This window comes from Capricornis sumatraensis, chromosome 9, assembly GCF_032405125.1.
Source record: "Capricornis sumatraensis isolate serow.1 chromosome 9, serow.2, whole genome shotgun sequence".
Classification (NCBI taxonomy): Eukaryota; Metazoa; Chordata; class Mammalia; order Artiodactyla; family Bovidae; genus Capricornis; species Capricornis sumatraensis.
The window spans coordinates 45,836,871-45,862,447 of record NC_091077.1 but is presented as its reverse complement, the minus strand read 5'-3'; the positions used below and the strand labels follow the sequence as shown (position 1 = coordinate 45,862,447).

General features: G+C 39.9%; 3 protein-coding genes across 5 annotated transcripts in view; all 3 read right to left on the bottom strand.

The window, feature by feature from the left end:
• The window catches only part of DDX46 (DEAD-box helicase 46), a 48,309-nt gene extending 47,111 nt beyond the window's left edge, over window positions 1-1,198 (bottom strand). For both annotated transcript variants that reach the window (XM_068979506.1, XM_068979507.1), the window contains exon 1: window positions 1,144-1,198. In XM_068979506.1, the coding sequence (XP_068835607.1) occupies window positions 1,144-1,160 (17 nt within the window). In that variant the 5' untranslated portion in view covers window positions 1,161-1,198. The remainder of the gene's footprint in view (window positions 1-1,143) is intronic.
• An 8,338-nt stretch (window positions 1,199-9,536) lies between these two features.
• Window positions 9,537-17,117, bottom strand: CAMLG (calcium modulating ligand). 2 transcript variants are annotated; one of them, XM_068980725.1, is made up of 4 exons: window positions 16,829-17,117; window positions 14,884-15,338; window positions 13,456-13,521; window positions 9,537-10,104 (listed from the first exon to the last, which is right to left on the bottom strand). In XM_068980725.1, the coding sequence occupies exons 1-4, from the start codon at window positions 16,998-17,000 to the stop codon at window positions 9,913-9,915; spliced, it is 885 nt and encodes a 294-aa protein (XP_068836826.1). In that variant the 5' UTR covers window positions 17,001-17,117; the 3' UTR covers window positions 9,537-9,912. The 2 variants fall into 2 exon arrangements, with proteins under 2 accessions (XP_068836826.1, XP_068836824.1); XM_068980723.1 differs by having other exon boundaries at window positions 14,884-15,341; window positions 16,829-17,115.
• Window positions 17,118-22,610: 5,493 nt separating this feature from the next.
• The window catches only part of SEC24A (SEC24 homolog A, COPII coat complex component), a 69,552-nt gene continuing 66,585 nt past the window's right edge, over window positions 22,611-25,577 (bottom strand). Inside the window, exon 23 of the mRNA XM_068979594.1 lies at window positions 22,611-25,496. Within this exon, the coding sequence (XP_068835695.1) occupies window positions 25,382-25,496 (115 nt within the window). The 3' untranslated portion in view covers window positions 22,611-25,381. The remainder of the gene's footprint in view (window positions 25,497-25,577) is intronic.

Genomic DNA, 25,577 nt, shown 5'->3' with positions numbered 1-25,577 from the left:
GCCCATTTCCCTGAAACTTAATTATACCTCTGTAAACTACTTGGAGAAGGCAATGGCACTCCACTCCAGTACTCTTGCCTGGAAAATCCCATGGATGGGGGAGCCTGGCAGGCTGCAGTCAATGGGGTCACTAAGAGTCGGACACGACTGAGCAACTTCACTTTCACTTTTCACTTTCATGCATTGGAGAAGGAAATGGCAACCCACTCCTGTGTTCTTGCCTGGAGAATCCCAGGGACGGGGGAGCCTGGTGGGCTGCCGTCTATGGGGTCATACAGAGTCGGACACCACTGAAGTGACTTAGCAGCAGCAAACTACTACTACCTTACTTATTATTTACATCCTACATATAAATTATCTTTCAGTAACCGCTAAATATTAACCAAATTTGTACATGAAAGATAAAAATTTCAAGATCCCAAACCCGGGAACAATATAAACTGTTTTTGAAAATATTTCTAATAAGAGCTCCCAATTCTCAGTATTAAAAGGATAAAAAACACGTAACAAAGGAGTCTGAGATCTATTTACAAAGTAAATGTCCATGTTACAAGCATTTATTGTAACCCAATAAAAGCCTGCTGCTGCTGCTGCTGCTACTGCTACTGCTAAGTCGCTTCAGTAGTGTCCGACTCTGTGCGACCCCGTAGACGGCAGCCCACCAGGCTCCTCCGTCCCTGGGATTCTCCCCAGTCATGTACAAAGTCATGGGTGTTGTAAAAACGTTTGACCACACGCTTTCAATTAACTTAAGAAAATATCCGGCGCTCACAAAGAACTAAAGAATCGATAGGGACCAAAGATATGGTCCAAACACGAAGTGGTGAGAAATTCACTTGGGATCGCCACTGAATGAGGAGATACTGGTAAGCTCCGCGGAAATGGCGGGATCTCTTAGAAGTCCTGGAGAGGTGTTCCCGCCCCAGGGGCTCGAACCGGCTGATGGCAGAGCAGGTGAACCCTGTGCCTACTGCTCACCCAAGTGCAGCCACTCCCTTAGCAGAGGTCCCCCGGCCCCTCCAGCAGCCGCGGGCAGCGCTGGCCACACGTGGGGCCGCGCTAGCCAGGCCAGGCCCCGAGGCCACCTCGACTCCCTCCTGTTGCCCCCAAAGAAGCCGCTCGGCGGTCGGCGCTCCGCCTTACCGTGACTCCCTGCCCATACCGCCTGCTGCGGGAAACCGGCGCCCTTCGGAACCACGCGCAGGAGAACCGGACAGATTAGGAGAACGCACCGCCCTCGGCACGCCGGGAAAGGAGCACTACTAAAAGGCGGCTGCAGCCACAGTGGCAGCTGCCATCCGAACGCGGCCAACGAAAACAAGACGTGCTGGCGCCAGCGGCAGGAAGGAAAAAGAGGGCCGGAAGTGGTTGTCTCCCCACAGCGCCCCCTGTAGGCTGGAGGCCACCCAGCACCGGGTGCGCGAAAACCGATTGTCTCCACTGAGTTTTCTTGCACAGCCACCGGAGCCCGCCGGTCTCGATGCGGTAGTGGGCAGTGCTTCAACCTTGCAGACCCTGGGAGGGTCTTTCTCACTAGCAACACTGAAGCGCCATAAATATCCCCGAGCTGTCCCAGGACGTGCACTGACATCTGCCTTAACCTGAGCTAAGAGATGCTACAAACATTTCAATTCACTCTCATTCATTTATACATTCATTTATACATATTGTTATTTTGCAGCCGAAGATGGAGAAGCTCTATACAGTCAACAAAAACAAGACCAGGAGCTGACTGTGGCTCAGATCATGAACTCCTTATTACCAAATTCAGACTTAAATGGAAGAAAGTAGGGAAAACCGCTAGACCATTCAGGTATGACCTAAATCAAATCCCTTATGATTATACAGTGGAAGTGAGAAATAGATTTAAGGGACTAGACAGAGTGCCTGATGAACTATGGAATGAGGTTCGTGACACTGTACAGGAGACAGGGATCAAGACCATCCCCATGGAAAAGAAATGCAAAAAAGCAAAATGGCTGTCTGGGGAGGCCTTACAAATAGCTGTGAAAAGAAGAGAACCGAAAAGCAAAGGAGAAAAGGAAAGATATAAGCATCTGAATGCAGAATTCCAAAGAACAGCAAGAAGAGATAAGAAAGCCTTCTTCAGCGATCAATGCAAAGAAATAGAGGAAAAGAACATAATGGGAAAGACTAGAGATCTCTTCAAGAAAATTAGAGATACCAAGGGAACATTTCATGCAAAGATGGGCTCGATAAAGGACAGAAATGGTATGGACCTAACAGAAGCAGAAGATATTAAGAAGAGGTGGCAAGAATACACAGAAGAACTGTACAAAAAAGATCTTCACGACCAAGATAATCACGACGGTGTGATCACTCATCTAGAGCCAGACATCCTGGAATGTGAAGTCAAGTGGGCCTTAGAAAGCATCACTACGAACAAAGCTAGTGGAGGTGATGGAATTCCAGTTGAGCTGTTTCAAATCCTGAAAGATGATGCTGTGAAAGTGCTGGACTCAATAGGCCAGCAAAATTGGAAAACTCAGCAGTGGCCACAGGACTGGAAAAGGCCAGTTTTCATTCCAATCCCAAAGAAAGGCAATGCCAAAGAATGCTCAAACTACCTCACAATTGCACTCATCTCACACACTAGTAAAGTAATGCTCAAAATTCTCCAAGCCAGGCTTCAGCAATACATGAACCGTGAACTTCCAGATGTTCAAGCTGGTTTTAGAAAAGGCAGAGGAACCAGAGATCAAATTGCCAACATCCGCTGGATCATGGAGAAAGCAAGACAGTTCCAGAAAAACATCTATTTTTGCTTTATTGACTATGCCAAAGCCTTTGACTGTGTGGATCACAATAAACTGTGGAAAATTCTGAGAGAGATGGGAATACCAGACCACCTAACCTGCCTCTTGAGAAATCTGTATGCAGGTCAGGAAGCAACAGTTAGAATTGGACATGGAACAACCGACTGGTTCCAAATAGGAAAAGGAGTACGTCAAGGCTGTATATTGTCACCCTACTTATTTACCTTATATGCAGAGTACATCATGAGAAACGCTGGGCTGGAAGAAGCACAAGCTGGAATCAAGATTGCTGGGAGAAATATCAATCACCTCAGATATGCAGATGACACCACCCTTATGGCAGAAAGTGAAGAGGAACTAAAAAGCCTCTTGATGAAAAAGAGGAGAGTGAAAAAGTTGGCTTAAAGCTCAACATTCAGAAAATGAAGATCATGGCATCTGGTCCCATCACTTCATGGGAAATAGATGGGGAAACAGTGGAAACAGTGTCAGATTTTATTTTTTGGGCTTCAAAATCACTGCAGATTGTGACTGCAGCCATGAAATTAAAAGACGCTTACTCCTTGGAAGAAAAGTTATGATCAACCTAGATAGCATATTCATCCGTCTAGTCAAGGCTATGGTTTTTCCTGTGGTCAGGTATGGATGTGAGAGTTGGACTGTGAAGAAAGCTGAGCGCCAAAGAATTGATGCTTTTGAACTGTGGTGTTGGAGAAGACTCTTGAGAGTCCCTTGGACTGCAAGGAGATCCAACCAGTCCATTCTGAAGGAGATCAGCCCTGGGATTTCTTTGGAAGGAATGATGCTAAAGCTGAAACTCCAGTATTTTGGCCACCTCATGAGAAGAGTTGACTCGTTGGAAAAGACTCTGATGCTGGGAGGGATTGGGGGCAGGAGGAGAAGGGGACGACAGAGGATGAGATGGCTGGATGGCATCACTGACTTGATGGACGTGAATCTGAGTGAACTCTGGGAGTTGGTGATGGACAGGGAGGACTGGCGTGCTGAGATTCATGGGGTCGCAGAGTCAGATACGACTGAGCAACTGGACTGAACTGAACTGAACATGTCAGGCATGTTCTATATTCCAGTGAGCTTTCAATGTAGTGGCAGACATGAAGTGAAAGTTGCTCAGTCGTGTCTGACTCTTTGCGACCCAAGGAACTGTAGCCCACCAGGCTCCTCTGTCTGTGGGATTTCTCAGGCAAGAATACTAGAGTGGGTTGCCATTTCCTTCTCCTGGGGATCTTCCCATCCCAGGGATGGAACCCGGGTCTCCTGCACTGCAGACAGATTCTTTACTGCCTGAGCCACCGGGGAAGCCCAGTGGCATACATAGACATTAATACAAATACTTGCAGAAGTTTTGCAACAGGAAGGAGATTCTACCATAGTAGCAGAATTCAGAAAAAGAGTTCCCTGAGGAAGTGACCTTTGAAGTAAGATTTGAAGACTGAGAAGGAGTTCACTCTATGAAGAGGAGGAAGAGCTAAACATCTGTACACAAGATTAAAATGGCTCTCTTGGCAGCATTCCAGTGCTTCCACTTCAGGGGTCCAGGTTGGGATCCCTGGTCAGGGAACTAAGGTCCCACATGCCACGAGGAGCCTCAAAAAAAAACAAAGATTATCATGGTTCTTAACATTGTCTGGACTTGGGAGCTTAAATAAGTGCATACCGATGCCTGTGTTCCATCCTGACATTCTGATTTGATTGGTCTGGAGTCCCTCCTATGCATTGGCAATTTTCAAGTTTCTCAGGTACTTCTGAAGTACAGTCCAATCAAGGTGGAGAATGGCTCACCTTTGGAACACAGGCTGAAATGATGAGTTGTTTTAGCATAAATCTATACAGGAGTTGGGGACAGGCTCTCACTTACTTTACATGTCTCTGTACTATTTTATGTTCTTACACATAAGGATGATAGGCAAGTTCCATATCTTCACTGTGGCAATCATTGCATGGATGTATATCAAAATTCATTGAACTGTACACTTTATGCTTTTTTTTTTTTTGGCCATGCCACAGCCCATGGGACATCTTAGTTCCCAACCAGGGATCAATCTGGATCCCCTGCAGTGGAAGCACAAAGTTCTAACCACTGGATGGCCAAGAAATTCCCTGAACTATATGCTTTGAATTGGTGTGTTTTACTGTATGTAAATCTTATCTCAATAAATTTAAATTTTTAGAAAATGAAATCAAGACTGCAAGACAGGCTTCTGCCTTTCATCTGTGATTTACTGACCACTTGTGGCAGCAGTGCAGTCCACGCCAAGGGTAAGGAGAGCCTGAGCCAGTATGTGACAGAATGGACATCAAGGAGTCAGGTATCAGAGCCATTGTAAATTGCTTGTATGTGGCCTGAAGGTTAAGGAGTGTAGGTTTCAGTCTAAAAGAAATAAGAAACTACTAAAGATGTAAACTGTGGAACAATGCAAAGTGGTCAGATTCTGGATGTATTCCCCAGGCAGCTTTCCAAACACTAATTGATCAAAAGGATGTGAGATGCACTGGTAAGGGGAGGAATAAAGATGACTCCTAGGTTTTAAACAGAGCTACTGTGGATTGCGATGAATTTGTGGAGATGAAAAAGGCCTGGACACAGCAGATTTGGTGGGAAAAGGAGAGAAAAATCAGTGTTTCTGCCTACTAGGTATCCAGAAGATGATAATGGCTGAAAGCGAATGTGTGAGTTTGGAGTTCAAAGGAGAATGAGATTGGAGAGATAGGGATCATATTTTATAGACTGTATAATACAGATCTTCCTTGACTGAAGGTGGAGTTGCATCCTGATAAACCCATAGTTAAGTTTAAAATACTGTAAGTGTTAAATACATTTAATATACCTAATCTACCCATCATCTTAGCCTAACTAGCCAACCTTAAATGTGCTCAGAACTCACACATTAGCCTACAGTTGGGCAAAATCATCTAACATAAACGCTATTTTATAATACAGTGTTGACTATCATGTAACTTGTTGAGCACTGTACTGAAAGTTCTAGAAGGTATTGTAGGTCATCATAGAACTGTTCAACTTCAGCTTCTTTGGCATTAGAGGTTGGGGCATAGACTAGGATTACTGTGATATTGAATGATTTGCCTTGGAAAAAAGAGATCATTCTGTCATTTTTGAGATTGCACCCAAGTACTGCGTTTCAGACTCTTGTTGACTAGGAGGGCTACTCCACTTATTCTAAGGGATCCTTGCTCACAGTAGTAGATATAATGGTCATCTGAATTAAATTCACATTCCAGTCCATTTTAGTTCATTGATCCCTAAAATGTCAGTGTTCACTCTTGCTATCTCCTGTTTGACCACTTCCAATTTACCTTGATTCATGGAACTAACATTCCAGGTTCCTATGCAATATTGTATTTTACAGCATCAGACTTTACTTCCATCACCAATCACAACTGGGCGCTGTTTTCACTTTGGTTGTGTCTCTTCATTCTTTCTGGAGTTATTTCTCTACTCTTCTCCCATAGCATATTGGGCACATACTGATCTGGGGAGTTCATCTTTCAGTGTCCTATCTTCTTGCCTTTTCATACTGTTCATGGGGGTATCGAGGCAAGAATACTGGTTTGCCATTCCCTTCTTCAGAGGACAACATTTTGTTAGAACCTACCATGACCTGTCCATCTTGGGTGGCCCTACACAGCATGGCTCATAGTTTCATTGAGTTAGATAAGGCTGTGGTCCATGTGATCAACCTGGTTAGTTTTCTGTGATAGTGGTTTTCATTCTGTCTGCCCTCTGATGAATAAGGATTAGTGACTTATGGAAGCTTCCTGATGGGACAGACTGACTGTGGGGAAAACTGGGTCTTGTTCTGATGGGCAGGGCCATGCTCAGTAAACGTTTAATCCAATCTCACCCTGCTTATTTAACCTATATGCAGAGTACATCATGCAAAGTGCTGGGCTGGATGAAGCACAAGCTGGAATCAAAATTGCCATGAGAAATATCAATAACCTCAGACATGCAGATGACACCACCCTTAAGGCAGAAACCGAAGAGGAACTGAAGAGCCTCTTGATGAAAAATGAGAGTGAAAAAGTTGGCTTAAAACTCAACATTCAAAAAACTATAAGATAATAGCATCTGGTCCCATCACTTCATGGCAAATAGATGGGGAAACAATGGAAACAGTGTCAGACTTTATTTTTTTGGGCTCCAAAATCACTGCACGTGGTGACTGCAGCCATGAAATTAAGACGCTTGCTCCTTGGAAAAAAAGCTATGACCAACATAGTCAGCATATTAAAAAGCAGAGACATTACTTTGCCAATGAAAATCCATCTAGTCGAAGTTATGGTTTTTCCAGTAGTCATGTATGGATGTGAGAGCTGGGCCATAAAGAAAGCTGAGTACTGAAGAATTGATGCTTTTGAACTGTGGTGTTGGAGAACTCTTGAGAGTCCCTTGGACTGCAAGATCAAACCAGTCAATCCTAAAGGAAATCAGTCCTGAATATTCACTGGAAAGACTGATGCTGAAGCTAAAGCTCCAATATTCTGGCCACCTGGTGTGAAGAACTGACTCATTTGAAAATACCCTGATGCTGGGAAAGATTGAAGGTGGGAGAAGGGGATGACAAAGGATGAGATCATTGGATGGCATTACCGACTCAAATGGACATGAGTTTGAGCAAACTCTGGGAGCTGGTAATGGACAGGGAAGCCTAGCGTGCTGCAGACCATGGGGTTGCAAAGAGTCAGACACGACTAAGTGACTGCACTGCACTGCACTGCACTGAAAGTTAAAAGCAGAATGGCTTATGGAATAAAACTTTTAAGTGGATCATCATGGAGTGGCAGACTGGGAGCTGCAGCTCTCTGCCACTGCCCAGCATCACCAGAGAGTAGCGATGCTGCAGATGGCTAGCCCAGGAAGAGATCAGGATGCAAAATTTGAACTACGGTTTCTAACAAATGTGTCACTTTCACACCATCATAAAGTCAAAACATTCTAAGTCAAACCACCCGAATTCAAGATCCTTCTGTACCTGGCATCTGAAGCCAGGGAACTGGATGAGGCCATGAATAACTTAATGATAAAGTTGGAATAGATTCTTTAAGTCACTTTCTCAAATTTCTCAAGTGAGGCCACTGAGACGTGGGAAACAAGTTCAATCCCAGATCACTAATTTTTTTGGAATCTAAACTGGAACCAGAACTCAGGTATCTAATACCCAGGCCAGAGCCCTTTCCCAGACAGTTCATTTCTAACTCCCTTTTAAGAGATTAGGACAATTCTAACTGGTTTTTTATGCATGCATGGCAAGTTTACAGAATTTCTATGTCCTTGAAGAAGTTACCTTTACCTATTAGCAGAGATGAAAGAAATAATTATAGTCCACTGTGTCTCCAATACATCACTTATTTAACAAACTGACCTGGCTTCCAAAGCAGATTTTGATTCTAATTACCCTAGGCCTGAATCTCATAACTCTCATTTTTAGTACCAACTTTGTGTCTACATGTCCATTTATACAACTAATAAGATTAAAAAGCTACTGGTCAAAGATGTCACCTCTCAACAACCATTCTTGTGAATCTAGTGTTAACTTATAAACATTTCAGATCCCTGAAATTTCTAAGTAAAAAGATTCTTAATTATCCCAAATAGTAATAAACTTCCAACTCCATTTGACACAATTCAACACACTTAAGCAAACGCATGTCTTCTCTTTGAAATACATTTGATAATGATCTACAAATACAAAAACTGTGCATATGTAAATTGACAAAATGGAAGAAATAAAACACGTAATCAAAAACCCAATGTCTTCCCAGGGACCGGGGAGAGAGTGACAAATTCAAGACTGCTATCTAATCCTCCAGATATTAGATTTCTATGGACTTAGGGGAAAATGTGGGCTTGTAATCTCACTCTGAGTGAGAGGAATAGACTTAAAGTGCTATACTTATTGTCCATTATTGTGGTTCAAAATAAAAAGGCTTTGAGTAATTTAAAAAAAAAGGCATGTGTGTTTTTAATATCACAAGAATTAAACAGACTATACAAAAAACTAGAGAAATGTAATACCAAATGACATTACAGTTGTGCTTTATACTCTTTTAAGACAAACCTTCCAAATATGACAGTGTTGCTGTTGCTGCTGCTACGTCGCTTCAGTTGTGTCCGACTCTGTGCAACCCCATAGAGGGCAGCCCACCAGGCTCCCCCGTCCCTGGGATTCTCCAGGCAAGAACACTGGAGTGGGTTGCCATTTCCTTCTCCAGTGCATGAAAGTGAAAAGTCAAAGTGAAGTCACTCAGTCGTGTCCGACTCTTAGTGACCCCATGGACTGCAGCCTACCAGGCTCCTTTGTCCATACGATTTCCAGGCAAGAGTACTGGAGTGGGGTGCCATTGCCTTCTCCAATGATAGTGTTAAGTTAGTTAAAAAAGGATATATTCCTATTGGGTTGCATTCCTAAGTCAATTTTTCAAAGCCCATTTTTATATCTAATCATTCTATTTTACTGGTTAAAAAAAATACTTCTGAAAATCGAAAACTCAATTTTGAAGTTTGCTAATAAAAATTTTCGGAAAGATTTCATAAATACCTATTAATTTCACATGTATGACTCTTAATCATTTCCTCCATTAAATATTTGTGCTGGAATAAAAATGAAAATGCTGACTCAACATGGTTACCTTATGCAGCCCTTATAAGTTAAAATGTGCAAACTTAACAGACACTTTGAGTTCTTCCATTTTATTTTTAAGATGGCTCCATTTCTTAGGACAAAACAATACAAATACAAGAAGCAGTTCTTAGGACCGGCTGAGACCACATTCATCTGCCCTCTTAAGCACAAGCTCAGCTCCCAAAAGATAAATCACAAATCCAAGAAGTTAGGAAAAAGTGTAGACTAGGAATTCTAATCAAACAAGAAAAATCAATTACTGACACTGGTATTCTAATCATCGCATCAGTATTAATACAAACTCAATCCTTTCTAGTCAGGTAACCAGTCACTCCATTCCTAATCAAGTGGTCTTACAAATCCAAAAAGTAAAAGAATTACATGAAGGTGTAAACCAATATTCTTCCTTTAAAGACACTGCAATATAGAAATTATTTTTTGTAAGCTTTTCTTGCTGAGTTCTGCAGGCGTCATGGTACCTCAGAGCCCCAGTAATCAAGCAGTTCATGACAAAAGATAAAAGTAAAAAAGTAGACACAGAGATCTGTGAAAACTTCGCCCATTTTGCTGTAAGTATCCATTGATCGATTTATCACTTCAGCAGGAATTCCAGATAATAGAAGTGCAGCTGTTAGTACTGTTGTCTTTATCTTCTTTTCACTCTGCATAGAGAAAGACTTGAATAAATATTACAGCTTTCAGAAGACTACTTAAACTCTATAAAAAACATCAGTGCTGTTAAATTTGCCTGATTTCAAAACTGTTAATGAAATTTTAAGACATCAATCAACAATATATTAACAAACATTTACTAAGCATATAATATGTAAAGGAACAAACTGCTTGGCAATAAGGAAAAGACACTATTCTTGCTATCAGAAGTTTAAAAAAATGTCCCATCTTGGAGGTTAGGATATAAATATAAGATATATACAAAAGTTTAAGACAAAAATAGGAAAGCATTCCCAGACAGGACATAAATACTTGCTAAATAAATGACATGGATATTGTGTGCTATAGTGGCTCAAAGGAAATAGACATTACTTCAGTATTTTATGTACAAATAAAGCATACAGAAGGATTTCAGGAGGAAGTAGAATTAAAAAGCAGGCCTTCAAATTAAAGAAAAAAAAACAGGCATTTGAGAACGAGCAAGATTTAGAGGAGCAGAAGTAAGTAGATAAATCCAATTGTAGGGTTAAGTCTCATGACAACAAAAGTTAGAAAAGTGATAGGTGTTCTGGAGGACAGTCAATCATTTGTAACAGAATCAAAGGAACATTCTGTAGAGTCAAGCTTAACTGCCATGCAAAGAATTCACGTTTGATTTCATATGTAATAGGATGTGTGTGTGTGTGCGCACACAAGCTCAGTCATATTCAACTCTGTGACCCTATGGACTGTAGCCCATCAGGGTCCTTTGTCTAGGGGACTTTCCAGGCAAGAGTACTGGAGTGGGCTGCCATTTCCTTCTCCAAAGATCTTTCCAAACCAGGGATGGAACCCACATTTCCTGTGTCTCCTGCACTGCAGGCAGATTCTTTACCACTTGAGTCATCAGGAAAGTCCTATGCAATAAGATACAAACATTTATTCATTAAACATTTATTTCCTAGTTTAATTTTCTAGTCTCGTTCTTTAAGAGATTCAAGGCTGAATTTTCATTTAATTTAATGATTCAGTATCACCAAATCCAATCACACGGTGCAAAAAATTTTAAAATATAAAAAGCTGTAGTTATCCATGGGGGAAATCAAAACTTATGTCCACAAAAAACTCATTCAAGAAAGTTCTTAGTTGCTTTAGTCATGCCCATCAATGGAAAATTAGATAAATAAGTGGATATACTCAGTCAATGGAGTATTACTCAGAAAAAGACAATGATTCTACTGATGCACTCAACAATATGGATGAATCTCAAAAATACAATGTAGAATGAAAGAAGCCTTGCATGAAGTATGTACTGGAACAATCCCATTTACATTAAGTGCTAAAACAGCTAAAATTAATCTACGGTAGGAAAAAGAAAATCAGCCCTTCATGGTACGAGAGCTGGGACTGTCTAGAAAAGAGCATGGTGGAACTTCCTGACAGTAATGTTCTAAATCTTGAAAGGATTTGGGTTTCACAAGTTGTCAAAACTCATTAAAGGTATAATAATAATGACTTGAGCATTTCAATGTGTGGAAATTTTACCTCAAAATAAAGAAAAAGAACCATAAAGAAACACTGAATTTTTGTTGATATGTAAGCTGAAACGTGTAGCGGAAAAATATGTTGATGTCTTCATCTACAACATACTTTACAATGCACCAAAAAAAGAAAGATGTATTTTTAAAGAGTGATGCATTGAAGAGGTATAGAAAACTGAGTAAATATATGATACATATAATGAAATTTTCATTACAGAATCTAGGTGGTAACTAAACAGGTGTTAACCGCATAATTCTTTCGATTTTTCTTTTGAGACCTATTACAGCAAAATGTTTTGTTAAAAGAAAATTGTACAGTAATTTCCCTTTTCACTCGCCCATTTCGCTAGTAACCGATACACACTCTATCATAAATAACCACTGTTAATAATTTCATGTAATATTCTTCCACAGTTTCTTTACACATACACAAGCAAAATAAAATACATATAATTTTCCTCCTTTTACAAAAAAAGGAGTATACTACAGATGCTAGTCTATATTTTTATCTTAGTATTTCTTGACAAGCTACCATTATCAGCAGATGGAGACCTTTACCATTCTGAATGGACACACCATAATTTTTTTAAACTAGTCACTTATTAGTAGACGTTTAGGTTGCTTCCAAACTTGTGCTACTGGAAAACTAAAATCAATGTTTCAAGGGCAAACGTTTAAACAAATGTTTTAATTAAAATTACATTCTTGGAGAGGATCAATAAATATATATATATATCACAAACACATTTCAATTAAAAAATGAAATTACTTATCCTTCTTTACTCTTACTTTGAGTATTTGACGATATGACCCCTCAAAAATATGTTTCAGATCTATTAAACACACACATGAGGTCTATCAGTGCATTGAGGCTCAGATGGTAAAGCATCTGCCTGCAACGCGGGAGACCTGGGTTTGATCCCTGGGTTGGGAAGATCTCCTGGAGAAGGAAACGGCAACCCACTCCAGTATTCTTGCCTGGAGAATCCCAGGGACAGAGGCATCTGGTAGGCTACAGTCCATGGGGTCGCAAAGAGTCGGACACAACTGAGCGACTTCACTTCACTTCACTTCAAGCAAACAGTCAAGTAGCCATATTTTAGCAAAAATCTCACACAAAACACAATTACTCAAATTAGCTTATCTTCTATACTGGCAAGCCAAGTCCCATAGTATAACTATAGTCAAGTGGACCAGGTCAACAATGATACTCCTCATAATTCTGCTAAGTATGGCCAAGTGTGTTTTGCAAGTTATCAGACCCTTGGCATTAGAGATAAAGTGCCCTGTTATTAAGTGCTCAGAAAGGACCACACTAACGGAAGATAACTGAAGCCATTTTTAAATTAACTTTCGCTATTAGAAACAAAATGTATTACTAAATTTACTAAGTAATTAAACACTTTCTTAGACAAGTACTATTCAAACTCTGTTATTACTGGGCTTTCCCCCCAGTCCATTGTGGACTAACATTTTTTGTAAAATACAATAAAAATGTTACGGTAATGTCAAATTGCAACAAGTACTATTCAAACTGTAATGAGGTTTCTCCCCAGTCCATCGTGGACTAACATTTTTTGTAAAATACAATAAAAATGTTACAGTAATGTCAAATTGCTATAAAAGTTACTAATTACTTTTCAAACTGAACTTAGTACAAACAGAAACAAATAGTTTGAAGATCCACAGTGGTGAGCCAAACAAATCTGAATAGCACTGATTTAAACCATAAGTATAAATACTTTTTTAAAAGTTCTTAAAATCATCTAGTCATTAATCAATCTAAATATATCATCCAATTTAGAAAAAAAATCAATTTACCTTGGGAAAATATTTGTATAGTCCCATGTATGCAAGTTGTAAAGTAAGAAATGGAGCAAATATGGACTGTGAAGAGAGAAGATAAAGTTACATATTTCCAACATAATCATTCAAATAACAATAAATCAGACTAACAGCAGTGATAAAATTCCAAGCAAAAACACTGTAATAAAAATTTAATTTTAGTGGCTGAAAGCAGTCTTGTTTCTGCAAAAGGGTGACAAATACAGAGCTGTGATTTCCTTAACATAAAGCATTTTTCTCGTGTTTTATGAGGGAGGATACTCCTTCGATATTCCCCAAAATGCCTCTCTCTCAAAAACTGACCTTTTAAGTAATTTAAAGTATTTGGTGGCCACTGATGTATAATACATTATGCAGAAACATCCCTCTCATCTAGAGGTATTTAACTGACAATTTGAAAGCACATCTATTGAGGGTGGAGGGGGGGGTCTCAGCTCTGCTGTTCCCCACCCCAGCGCTAGCCCAGCTTCCCAGGCTGTTCTCAGGGGACAGCAGGCTTCCTGCATCCTTCCTCTAAGAAGGCAAGTCTGGGACAGCCTAGGGGGAGTGGGATCACTCCCACTTCCAGTCCCTGGCAGAGACTTGAGACGAAAGCATCACTTAATAAAGACCCCCCTGAAGCCAAAAAGAAAAAAAAAAAGCACCAGGCACATAAGTAAATTAACATTAACCTTAATTATCTGAAAATTTACTTATGTGCCTGGTACTTGGTAGGTATTCTTAAAATGTCTACTGAATGGAAACACCTCAAAGAGCAAGACACTGATCTACGAGTTGTGCTTTTCTTTTCTTCACATACTGTAAACAGTAAAACACACCCTCCCCTTCACTGAACAGCCACTGGCATCTCAGGGTACATGATGGACTGCTATTATGGTAGCAGTACAACATTATAAAATGCTGAATGCCTCTGAACCCTAAAAACATTACATCACGTTCTGGACCAAAACTGCATTTTAGTATTTCAAGTTATCTGAAAAGCGGTAATTAATATATAGGATATGTAGGTAATTTACCCTTTGGTTTTAGAATGAAACTGCCTGGGTTTAATCCCAGTTGTCACTTAGTAATGTGACCCTGTACAAATGATTTCACCTGAGTCTTCATTCCCTTCAATCTACAAAACAGATTCAAATGCTACCTGGCTCATAAGGATGAGGTTAAATGAATTAATATATGTAAAGCACTTAAAATGGTACTTAGCATATAAAAAGATTTTAGCATTATCATCAGGCTCTGTATTTAACTGGAACACTTCATTCTGTACCTAAGGCAAACAGAAGTTTATAACACATCTCCAAACAGTCACATGGATCACAAATATTACATTAATATTAGAAATGAATCTTATGGATTAAAAGCACTCACTACTATAACCAATTTTCATTTTCCACTGTTTCTTACCAAATATTTGCAGACAAAAGCTCTAACTCCAAAGGCAAGAAGAGCACAGCCCACCAATCTAAATATTCGAAAAGAGTCAAATTCTTCTGTTGTATTTCCATCTTCTTGACTGGGCTTTTCACTAATCAGCTGTTTCCTTAGCTTCATTGCTTCTTCAAATCTGGAGAGGTACTGTTCCAGGCCGTGGTGAGAACCCCTCTGGACAGAGTCGGCTGTCAGGTCCCCTCTGTTCCGCTGCCGGAGCTCAAGGCTTATATCATTACTGCACTCAGAAGGGTTAATGAAAGAGTCCAGTTTGTCTCCCAGCTGAGTTCCCTTTACCTCAGCCACTCCACTGTGGTCAGTCGGTCCTGTACTGACTGAATCACCCAGCACTACTCGCTTTGAAACCGAAGGAATGGTGAGGGAGTGCAGTTTATCACTGTCCTGCTGTTTTGATTTTGTTTGACTTTCTTCTTCTGAGAAAAGAAATTTAGAAGCCTTAAGTATTACATACTGGCCAACATCTTTCTTTTTAATATTTAAAAATATGCCACTAGAGCTAAAATTTGGCAGCCTCTGAATTAATACTGATCCTTCATAAAGAAACAAATTCCTTCCTCTACACACAAAAAATGTCAAAGACAGTATTCTTTCAGAGGATATAACCCAAATTTTGGGGACAGAAGACAAAGCTAATAGACAAGTTGGGAAAGAGTTAGGAACGGAGATATTCTAAAACCACTATTTTTAATATTACATTTCTGAATCCAGAGTCCGATCAGCATAGGGTGTGGCATATCCTCCTGCTACCAGTTTGCGTAACCCTTCTACTGTAATCTAGGAGACATTAGAAGGTACTTCAGCACTTTTAGGATGCTGTTCTAGTTTAAAACAAAACAAAGGGCGGGGAACCTTTAATGACAGATAAAATAAAAATCTCAAAGCAAAAGAACAAAGAAAATGCTTTAGGAAAGAATATTCTGCTATTAACCATTAAAGGAGAAAATGTGTCTCCTAACAATTGTTCTAGAATTTGAAATACGGCTCTTACCTCTCTTGGCAGTTTTCAGTGGCAAATCTGTGAACTGTCTAAAAATTCTGAGTTATATATCTAAAGCCCCACAGAGCAAAAGTCACAAGGATCTAAGGAACTTGCAGCCAGTGACTGAAGGCCAAATATTAGAGGCAACACTAAATAGAAATGAAAGAGTGTACAGTAAATACTCACAGGGAAAAAAAAATTTTTTTAAGAAACCCACTGTACATGTCATTGGGGGAGAAATGTGTTGAAGGCAGCTCCTGACATCATTCATATCAATCTCTGCACATTACGAGATAAGGCCTCTCATGGGCACGTTTCCCTTGTTGGGTCTCTAAAGAATGGTCGCTCCAATTTTTTTCGCCTGTTTAAGAAGGCCTGCAGATGAGTGTCGAGGGCACCGCACAGACACCCGGATATGGGGCCGTGATTCACGTCGGACAGACTACAGGGGCAGTTCAGTAAAGACAAGCTCATGGGGGCCGACAGCAAAAAGAAGGCAGACGGTAGGGAAGGCACTGGAAGGGAAAGCATTGACAAGGGAAAGAAAGACAGGCAATCTTCCTGACGGGCACGCCAGGTAGAGCAGTCTGGGAATAAAACGTGCGCCCTTCAAGAGAGGCGAGGGGGTGACGAGGGCAGGGTTGGGGCCGCCTCAGCGTCAGTGCGCAGAGAGTATACCACGGCAGAGGGTCTCAGGATCGAGAGCATTGCAGTTTGCGGCGGAAAACTAAGGAGAGATACAAGAAACGTCCTGCGGTGAAGAAGTGAGAACCTGGGACCTCATCAAAGGGGCGGGGCCGGAGGAGAGGTCAGAGAGCAGGGCTTAGTCAGAAAAGTCAAGGGGTGGAGGAGGGCAAGGAAAAATGATCCCCAAGACTCAAAAGGGATGGGCGGGAAACTATGGGGAACGGAGGTTCTCACCCGCGCTGCTCCCAGGCCTGTGAAAGCCCATGATTCGGTTGATGCGCTGTTCCGAGTTCATGAGCAGCTTTCTCCGCCGCAGCTCCGCCCGACGCTGGGAAGCCGACAGGCCTGAACCAGCCGGGGCCCTCGGCCGGTCCCCGCTGTCGGTAGCGACGGCGGCCGCCTCCATCTTCCCCTCCACTGTCCAGGAGTGGTGACGATGACGTGAGCGGCAGCCGCGGCGCCCCAGACTTCAGACTGGGCCGCAGGCCGTGCGTGCCCCTTCCGCTGTGGACCCGCCCCCCAGAGCGCAGGGCCGCACATGCAGCGTAAACGGGCGCGCCGCCTGTCGGGACCAAGCGCGAGCTTTGCGCCGCCATCTTGAGTAAGGGCATCCTTGGCCGCTCTAATTCCTCCCGCCTGGGCTGGTCCTTAATGCTCCTCCCCCGCCATCGGGCCCCGTCGCCGTTCACTTCGGAGGTGAAGAAACCCGGCATCCGGTTTGACCCATTGGAAACGTGTGAGCAAGGAATAGACTCCGCCTACCTGATGCCAGGAAGCAAAATGGAGCTTGGAGTGGCAGGTACTGGTTTCCAGTGACCTTCGGGCTCGCTTAGAGACGTCGGGAATACGTAACTTCGAGAGCGACGCTTTATGGAGCGTTGCGGCTGGGATTTGTTCTTGGTGCTGGTTCCTCATCTTCAGCAGTGCTTCTACCAAATGCATGCCTGTTTTGATGAAGACTTTCCCAGTGAAGCCTTCCCTGTCCACTCTATATTGTCGCCCCGACTCAACACTCTCTGTTCTCCTTATCTGCCCTTTGTCCTTAACAGTTACAACTGACTCTCAAGCTGAATGTACTTTTATTATCTGCTTCCCACTTCGTAAAATATAAGCTCCATGAAGACAATCACTGTGTTCTTATCTAGGGCTGCAGCTCTTAGAACAGTGTAGGCCCTCAACAAGGGTGCCTTATCCATTACACCATGTTGACAGCATACAATAGGGGCCCAAAAAAAATGTTTTAATTTGAATTTTTTATTGAAGCAAAGTTGATTTATAAGATTGTGTTAGTTTCCAGTGTACAGCAAAGTAATTGGTGTATATATGTGAAGGTGTTAGTCCTTCAGTCCTTTCCAACTCTGTGTGGCCTGCCAGGCATCTCTGTCCATGCTATGATCCAGGCAAGAATGCTAGAGTGGGTAGCCATGTCCTTCTCCAGGGGATCCTCCCTACCCAGGGACTGAACCTAGGTCTCCCGCGTTGCGGCAGATTCGTTACCATCTGAGCCACCATATGTATGATGGGCTTCCCAGGTGGTGCGGTGGAAAAGAATCTGCATTCCATCCTCTGGAGTAGGAAATGGCAACCCTCTCCAGTTGCCTGGAAAATTTTATGGACAGAGGAGCTTGGCAGGCTACAGTCCATAGGGTCACAAAGAGTCAGACACAACTGAAGCAACTGGGCATGGCAAGGCAAAAGGGCTCTGGGACATCTCAAGAAAAATTTCCCCTGGTATCAGAACTTTACAAGGGCAAGTCCATCTCCATTTTTAAAATTTTTGTGTGTTATTTTTTGCTTTTCCTTTAAAAATCTTTAATTTTTCCACCATTAAAAAAAAATTAACCACTCTACCCCATGCCTAGCATTGAGAGCACTAGATTAAGTTTACCTGAATAGTTGCACAAATTTTTCTTTTAGAGGAAGTGTCAAAACTTGGCATTTTCAATGAGTTTTATAAAGATATAAAACTATTTAGGCTTATTTGGTATGTACACACATATATACTTCCCTATATTCTTTTTAAAATTATTATTTCCATTATAGTTTGTTATAAGATACCAAATACAGTTCCCTGTGCTATACAGTAAATCTTGGCTGTTTATCAATTTTATATATGAAAGTGTGCATCTATTAACTCCATTACTTCCGATTTATCCCTCCCCTGCCTTTTCCTCTTTGGTAACCATAAGTTTGTTTTCTTTGTTTGTTTCTAAATAAGTTCATTTAGTTTGAATTTAAATGAGAAGGAAAATGCAGTTATAATTTATATATAATGATGAATCCAGCCTGGATGGCAGGCATTATCATACTGACACAGTCATTATCATACTGACACAGTCATCAAGTATAATTTTAAGTGCGCTTTTATAGAGGAAGGAGCCCACAAAAGCAAAGTACTGCTACAGCCCACAAAAGTTGTAATGCAGCCCTGGTGGGCAGTAATGACTAAGTGAATAAGTAAATGAGTGAACTGAATCCTTGTCAGCTCTTGAGAGATGCCATGGTCAGATCACATCTGAGGCTGCAGAGGGTGAAGCAGCCCAGTGTGTCCCCTGCAATGAAGCCTGCTACATGAGCTTGCTTCAAGTCAGGAAGCCTGTGAAATCCTGACTAGATAGAAGGTAATAAAATACTCTTTTAAACTGTTTAGTCACTTGACCCTTTCCCAGTCAGAAAAGGATTTTGAAAAAAAGTGTAAAAACAAATGGCAATCTTTTTTTGGATTCAGCAAAAAAGGAGCTCAAGTATAAACACTGAAATTGAACATTTCCTCTGTTTGGATGATAGCTGAATCTCCAGGGACATGCCCTAGTTAGTAATTTTAAAGTATCAGAAAAGGTTTCCTTGCATATCTGTACAGATATACATCTCTGAGGGCCAGACTGTGCCTTTAAAAATTCTACAATTGAAATAATTCCTGGTAATAAATGTGCAGAACTTGATAAAGTCCTGATGAGTCATGGTCAATTACAATTTGGGGATCCCTGGCAGTCTAGTGGTTAACACTCCACTTCCACTTCAGGGGGTGTGGGTTCAATTACTAGTTGGGGAACTAAGGTCTCATGGCAAAATAAACAAATACAATTACAGGGTAAACAGGTTTTTTTTCCACTTGTGATAGCATATAGAAACCAAGTTAATATTTTGATTTAGATAGATGTGTTGATGTATGATGCTGATGAAGTCAGGTAAGAATTTAAAGGGTCAAGATTTCATATTACATGCTTGTTTCTGGGGAACTTTCTCTATGAGGTTTCTATAGTTATTAAATTTCCTAGTGCTTCTCAGTGGTATGATTCCTTGCTAAATGATGTGCATACTTAACAATTCATGTCTCCCTTACTACAGAACTTTACAAGGGCAAGTCCACCTCCTCTTTAATTTTTATGTTATATCTTGATTTCTTTTCCTTAAAAATATTTAAAATCTGTTTTTTCCCCATTAAAAAAAATTGACCAATTTTACCCCATGCCTAGCACTGACAGCACTAGAATAAATTTACCTGCATAGGTGCACAAATTTTTCTTTTAGAGAAAGTGTCGAAACTTGGCATTTCAATGAGTTTTATGTGATTTTTATTTGACCCTGGCATTGTTCTTGCCTGGAGAATCCCAGGGACGGGGGAGCCTGGTGGGCTGCCATCTATGGGGTCGCACAGAGTCGGACACGACTGAAGCGACTTAGCAGCAGCAGCAGTAGCAGCAGCATTGTTAAGTTAGGCTAATATTAATACTTTATTGACTAACTGTAGCTACAAAGCTGAATAGATTGAGTCATAAGTAATAAAATAATTCAGATTCTGGGGTTAAAAGTTGGCAGTAAGTTCATGCTTGGACACTTCTCTACTACACACAGCAGCCAGTAACATTTAAAAACATAAAGGGAAAAAAATAGGACCTCAAAAACAAGAGAAACATTTCAACAGATATGAGTATCTGAAACATAGCACAGGTGCCTGCTGGGCTACAGATCCAGAAACAGGCAGTGATGGCACAATCTATGTGTAAGAGGAACTCAAAGTGTTCCACAAGAGACAAAGGGATGGACAGGACAAACTCACGCTTGAGGTCTGTCTGTGCATGCTACGTCAGTCATGTCTCACTCTTTGCAACCCTATGAACTGTATAGGCTATACCTGCAAGGCTCCTCTGTCCACGGGATTCTCCAGGCAAGGTATGAGGTCTGCCCTCTCTGAAAAATATTCAAAATATCATTTTCTATTGGATTTCAGCTTAATAAATAGAAAAGCAGAAGACAGGGCTGTTGACTTCCCACTGTTGGTGACGAGAATGGTGATATCCTCAAATCACTGCATAATAGGAGCCCTAAAACATCACCAATAGCCCTGGTTTTTTGAAAATGCAACTAGAAAACCCATAGACAGGGAGAGGGAAAGCCTGGACAGAGAGAGATGTGCTAAACTGAAAAGAATAACCCTCTCAATCAAATGAGCCTAGAAATCCAAATTCTAAGAAACATGAAAAGCAAACATTCTAATGAACATTTAAATTCTGCTACCCAAATTAAAAATCAGAATTGGAATTCACTCCAGAATTTTATGTGTGTTAGTTGCTCAGTCGTGTCCGACTCTTTGTGACCCCATGGACTGTAGCCTGCCAGGATCCTCTGACCATGGGTCCTCCAGGCAAGAATACTGGAGTGGGTTGCCATTTCCTTCTCCAGGGGATCTTCCCAACCCAGGGATTGAAGGCGGGTCTCCTGCATCACAGGCGGATTCTTTACCATCTGAGTCACTAGGAAAGCCACCCCCAGAATTTTATAGAACAGTTTTAATACATTACTGAATAGGCAGAAATTAATCAAAAAGTTACACAAATATAAAATTCAATAGATGAGATTAAACTTCAACTGGACATAGTCACAAGCAGAATTAGTAAAAACATACATCAAAAAGGAATTCTGAAGGGAAAGAATAGAGGGAATGACTGAAGCAAAAACTTAAAAAAAATAACTTTATATGTCAATTATACCTAGTTTTTAAAAATAAAATTTTAAAAAGTGAGAATTTTCTAGAATTGAAAGTAGACAAGGATCTCCGGATTAAAGCATGCACTGAAAAACAAGCAGGATAAACAATAAACTCAGAGTAGTGAAACTACTGGGCTTTCCAGGCAGCTCAGTGGTAAAGAATCCTCCTGCCACGCAGGAGACACAGGTTTGATTCCTGGGTTGAAAAAATCCTGTGGAGCAGGAAATGGCAACCCACTCTAGCACTCTTGCCTGGGAAATTGCATGGACAGAGGGCTACAAGAGCCAGACACTACTTACTTAGCAACTAAACACAACAAGTAAAACTATTACAACTATAGCATATTAAGGATAAAAGAAAAATCGTTAAGAGCTAACTGATTATCTTTCAAATAACAATTAGACTTACTGCTGCTGCTGCTGCTAAGTCGCTTCAGTCATGTCTGACTCTGTGAGACCCCATAAGACGGCAGCCTACCAGGCTCCCCCGTCCCTGGGATTCTCCAGGCAAGAACACAGGAGTGGGTTGCCATTTCCTTCTCCAATGCATGAAAGTGAAAAGTGAAAGTGAAGTCGCACAGTCGTGTCCGACTCTTTGAGACCCCATGGACTGCAGCCTGCCAGGCTCCCCTGTCCATGGGATTTTCCAGGCAAGAATACTGGAGTGGGGTGCCATTGCCTTCTCCAATTAGACTTACAGTAGGCATCATATCAGTAACAAAAGGGACACAAGACAATAGAGTAGTAACTTGAACATATTGAGAATTAAAAAATAAAAAAATTTAAACCCCTTCAATCTAGAATTTTAAACCTAGCTGTTCTTGAAGAGTGAGCATCTAGAATTAGGATTATGAAATCCCAGACTCTGACTTAGGTTTAAAGCGTCTTCAATAGTATTTTTCTACTGACTTTAGATGTACAACATAGAACTACTCAGTGACTGTCAAGTTATTCAATGTCAATTTAAATACATAACCACAGTATGAAGCTCTTTCAATTAACTTTATTGAATAGCCAAATCGATAAGTTAGCACTGTTCAAACGATTATTTGCATGGGTTACAAATGACTTTTTTTTTTACAGGAAAAAAACAGAATTACAAACTGTAAAAAGGAAGACATCTTGTCTCTAACATTTCAGAGAAGCAAGATTTAACACAGCACATTGAATATCAGTACATATTTGAATTTGAAAACAAGAATTTAATGTTACAATATTATACACTACTTTACAAAATTAAAATTTCTACATAAGGATTATACTTGTAATAGTTAACAAAATCCTGAAATCACATTTGGTGGTCCCCTAGATAACAGCTGTTATGCATCTTTGATTAGAAGAAAAATCTTTTATTCTAATTATTGTAAAACAGTCTATTAGACTCAATACATTACATTAAATTAAAACAATGAAATATAGGCAAACTAAATAAATGGTACAGCTTGAGTGAATTATTAATGTGCCAGACTTACAGAAATATTATTTTAAAAATCCTAGAAATTAGAAAAATAGAGTACTTTTTATGGTAGAACTGCCACTCAGATTTAAATACCAAGATTGCCCTTGTCAATCACTTCAGTAGTTGTAGATCTGTAGAAAATTCAAGGATCTTTCATAATTTACAACTACAATAAAAAAAATACGGCAGAGTGTAAATATTAGTTGTTTACATCAAAAAGTAATTCAAGATGAGATAGCAGGTAGTGCCCTACTTAAAAAAAAACTAAAGTAACATCCAATATTGCAAAAAATAACTGATTAATATCAATATCTCCAAAAGAGTCATTCATTCCCTCATTACTGGGAGAACAAATATTGTGAATTCTTACTAAAGTTATGTTTTTTATGACCTGGCTACTATAAAATTATTCTGGATTGCACATGTTATGCAATATCTAAAATAATTTTTTTAAAGTAAATTTGTGAAATATACCAACAAAGCATGTGGTAATAACAAGAGTCATACCCACTTAGGGATGAAAGTGAGGCACAAGGAAGATTACTGTCCCTAGGAGCACAAACTTTCCCCTCTGGAAGATTCATTACTACTATTAAAAAAGGACCTACAATATCAACATTTAAAATTCACATTATGAACAGAATTTTAGTTATTTTAAGAAACATCAGTGCATAATAATGACTCTCAGTTTCTTTAGAAGAGGGGAAAATAGAAATGCATTCTAATTAGTTACAATTTGAAAATTGCCTCCTAATAAAGGAAGCAGCTTTCAAGAAAATTTCCAGTTCAATGTATCACTTGCATACTGAAAATAAACCTTAACACTGCTTAAGGGAGATAATATTTTTATAGAACACAATTATTCTGATCTGGCTGGCAAGCAGTAGTATATACTCTAGTGGGACCTATTTCTTCCCTAACCCAAAACAATTCAGTTAAAGTCAGCTCATATTGATGTAAACCTGAAAGCTACTATTTCATTGGTGATCATGTAAGATCAAGATTGTAAACACATTTTTCTAATCCATTAAAACAAAGAAACAAAAATCTTTTCATCAAGTACTACTCATGAACAACTTTTACTTCAAAAAGTTCATACAAGACAAGATGAATCTGTGAAAACTGGACCAAACTCTTTTTAAAGATATTCTATCACACCACTTTAAATATACAGATGTATAATTTACCTATTTGTAAACAAAATTCACTTAATAGTTTTTACTATAATATTTCTCTGGCCAAATCAAAAAGCAGTATCTTGAGCATGTTCAGAAATCAAGTTTCTTTTATAATCTCCATATATCGGATTTGTGTGATCTTAATATCCACTAAACCAAACAGCGGCATTCATGCTTTATTAAGTTTTAATGTTAAGAATAAATCTTATGAGCAACTTCCAATTTAATTATAAAACTCCTTAGAAAATGTTACTGATGAATTTGAGACAGCATTTAAGAAATCTTTAATTTCTTTCATTCATACTCATTTCACCAATATAATGCTTTTATTATACAGCACAGAGCAGAAATGTACCAAATAAAACCCACTTAAAGGATCAAGATAACTATGCTTCTCGTCTCCCGACTATTGCCAGTCCCAGCATATTTATGAAGACAGCTCCGATTTTTTTCACTGCAGAACAAGACAGTGTGTCCAACCAAGTCTTCTGCAGTCAAATCAGAAAACCACTTGAGTTTTCACTCCAGATCAGTGACTTTGTTCTTCAAGTATAGAGAATACTGACAAAGCTTGACTGTATCACTTCATATTCTTCTCAAGCTAGACTAGAGTTAATTTACTCTAGTTTTAGTTAACATGATGATCCTTTTCCTTCCTTTAAAAAAAAAAAAAGCAAAACTCTGGGGGATGGATACTAGTTTTCCAACATATGATTTACTTCAAAAATCTTTTTATTTTAAAAAGATCATTTAATCCTGTGAGGTTTTAAATGTAGCAGCCAAAAATTCAGAAAAAAATGAGAAATATACATTTGGAACACAGAAGTCTTTATTTTACAAAGTGTACTTTGCCTCTGTGATACTGTCTTACTTCAATCCATAACAACTCAAACATAATTGGCAGCAAAGAACAAAGGTCATTTGTGTGATCAATCATATGCAGATATATTTTGATTTGAAAAATACAGTATTTCAGAGTTGCATGTTTGATTCTCCGCTGTGTTCCTTTATTTGCTACAGTTTGTTGAAATCACAGTGAGAACATATAATCATCACATTAGTCCACAAACCTAATAGGAAAGGAAGGTATTACACACTCTCAGGTGTTCTGTGTTATTGTGACTTTCCTTTGAAATTATTAAGTCGAGCATCTTCATTTGTTCATTTATTCACTTGCTGCTGTATATGCAAGAGGAATTCATAATATGATAAAGCAGATTCTGTTCTGTCTTCTACCATGTTTTGAAGGAAGTTTGCTTTCATTGGACTCTCATCCCTTAGGAATAAAAGACAAATATTTATATATATTAGACAAAATGTAATAGTAGAATAAACAGTGGATTTGTCACAAAGCTTT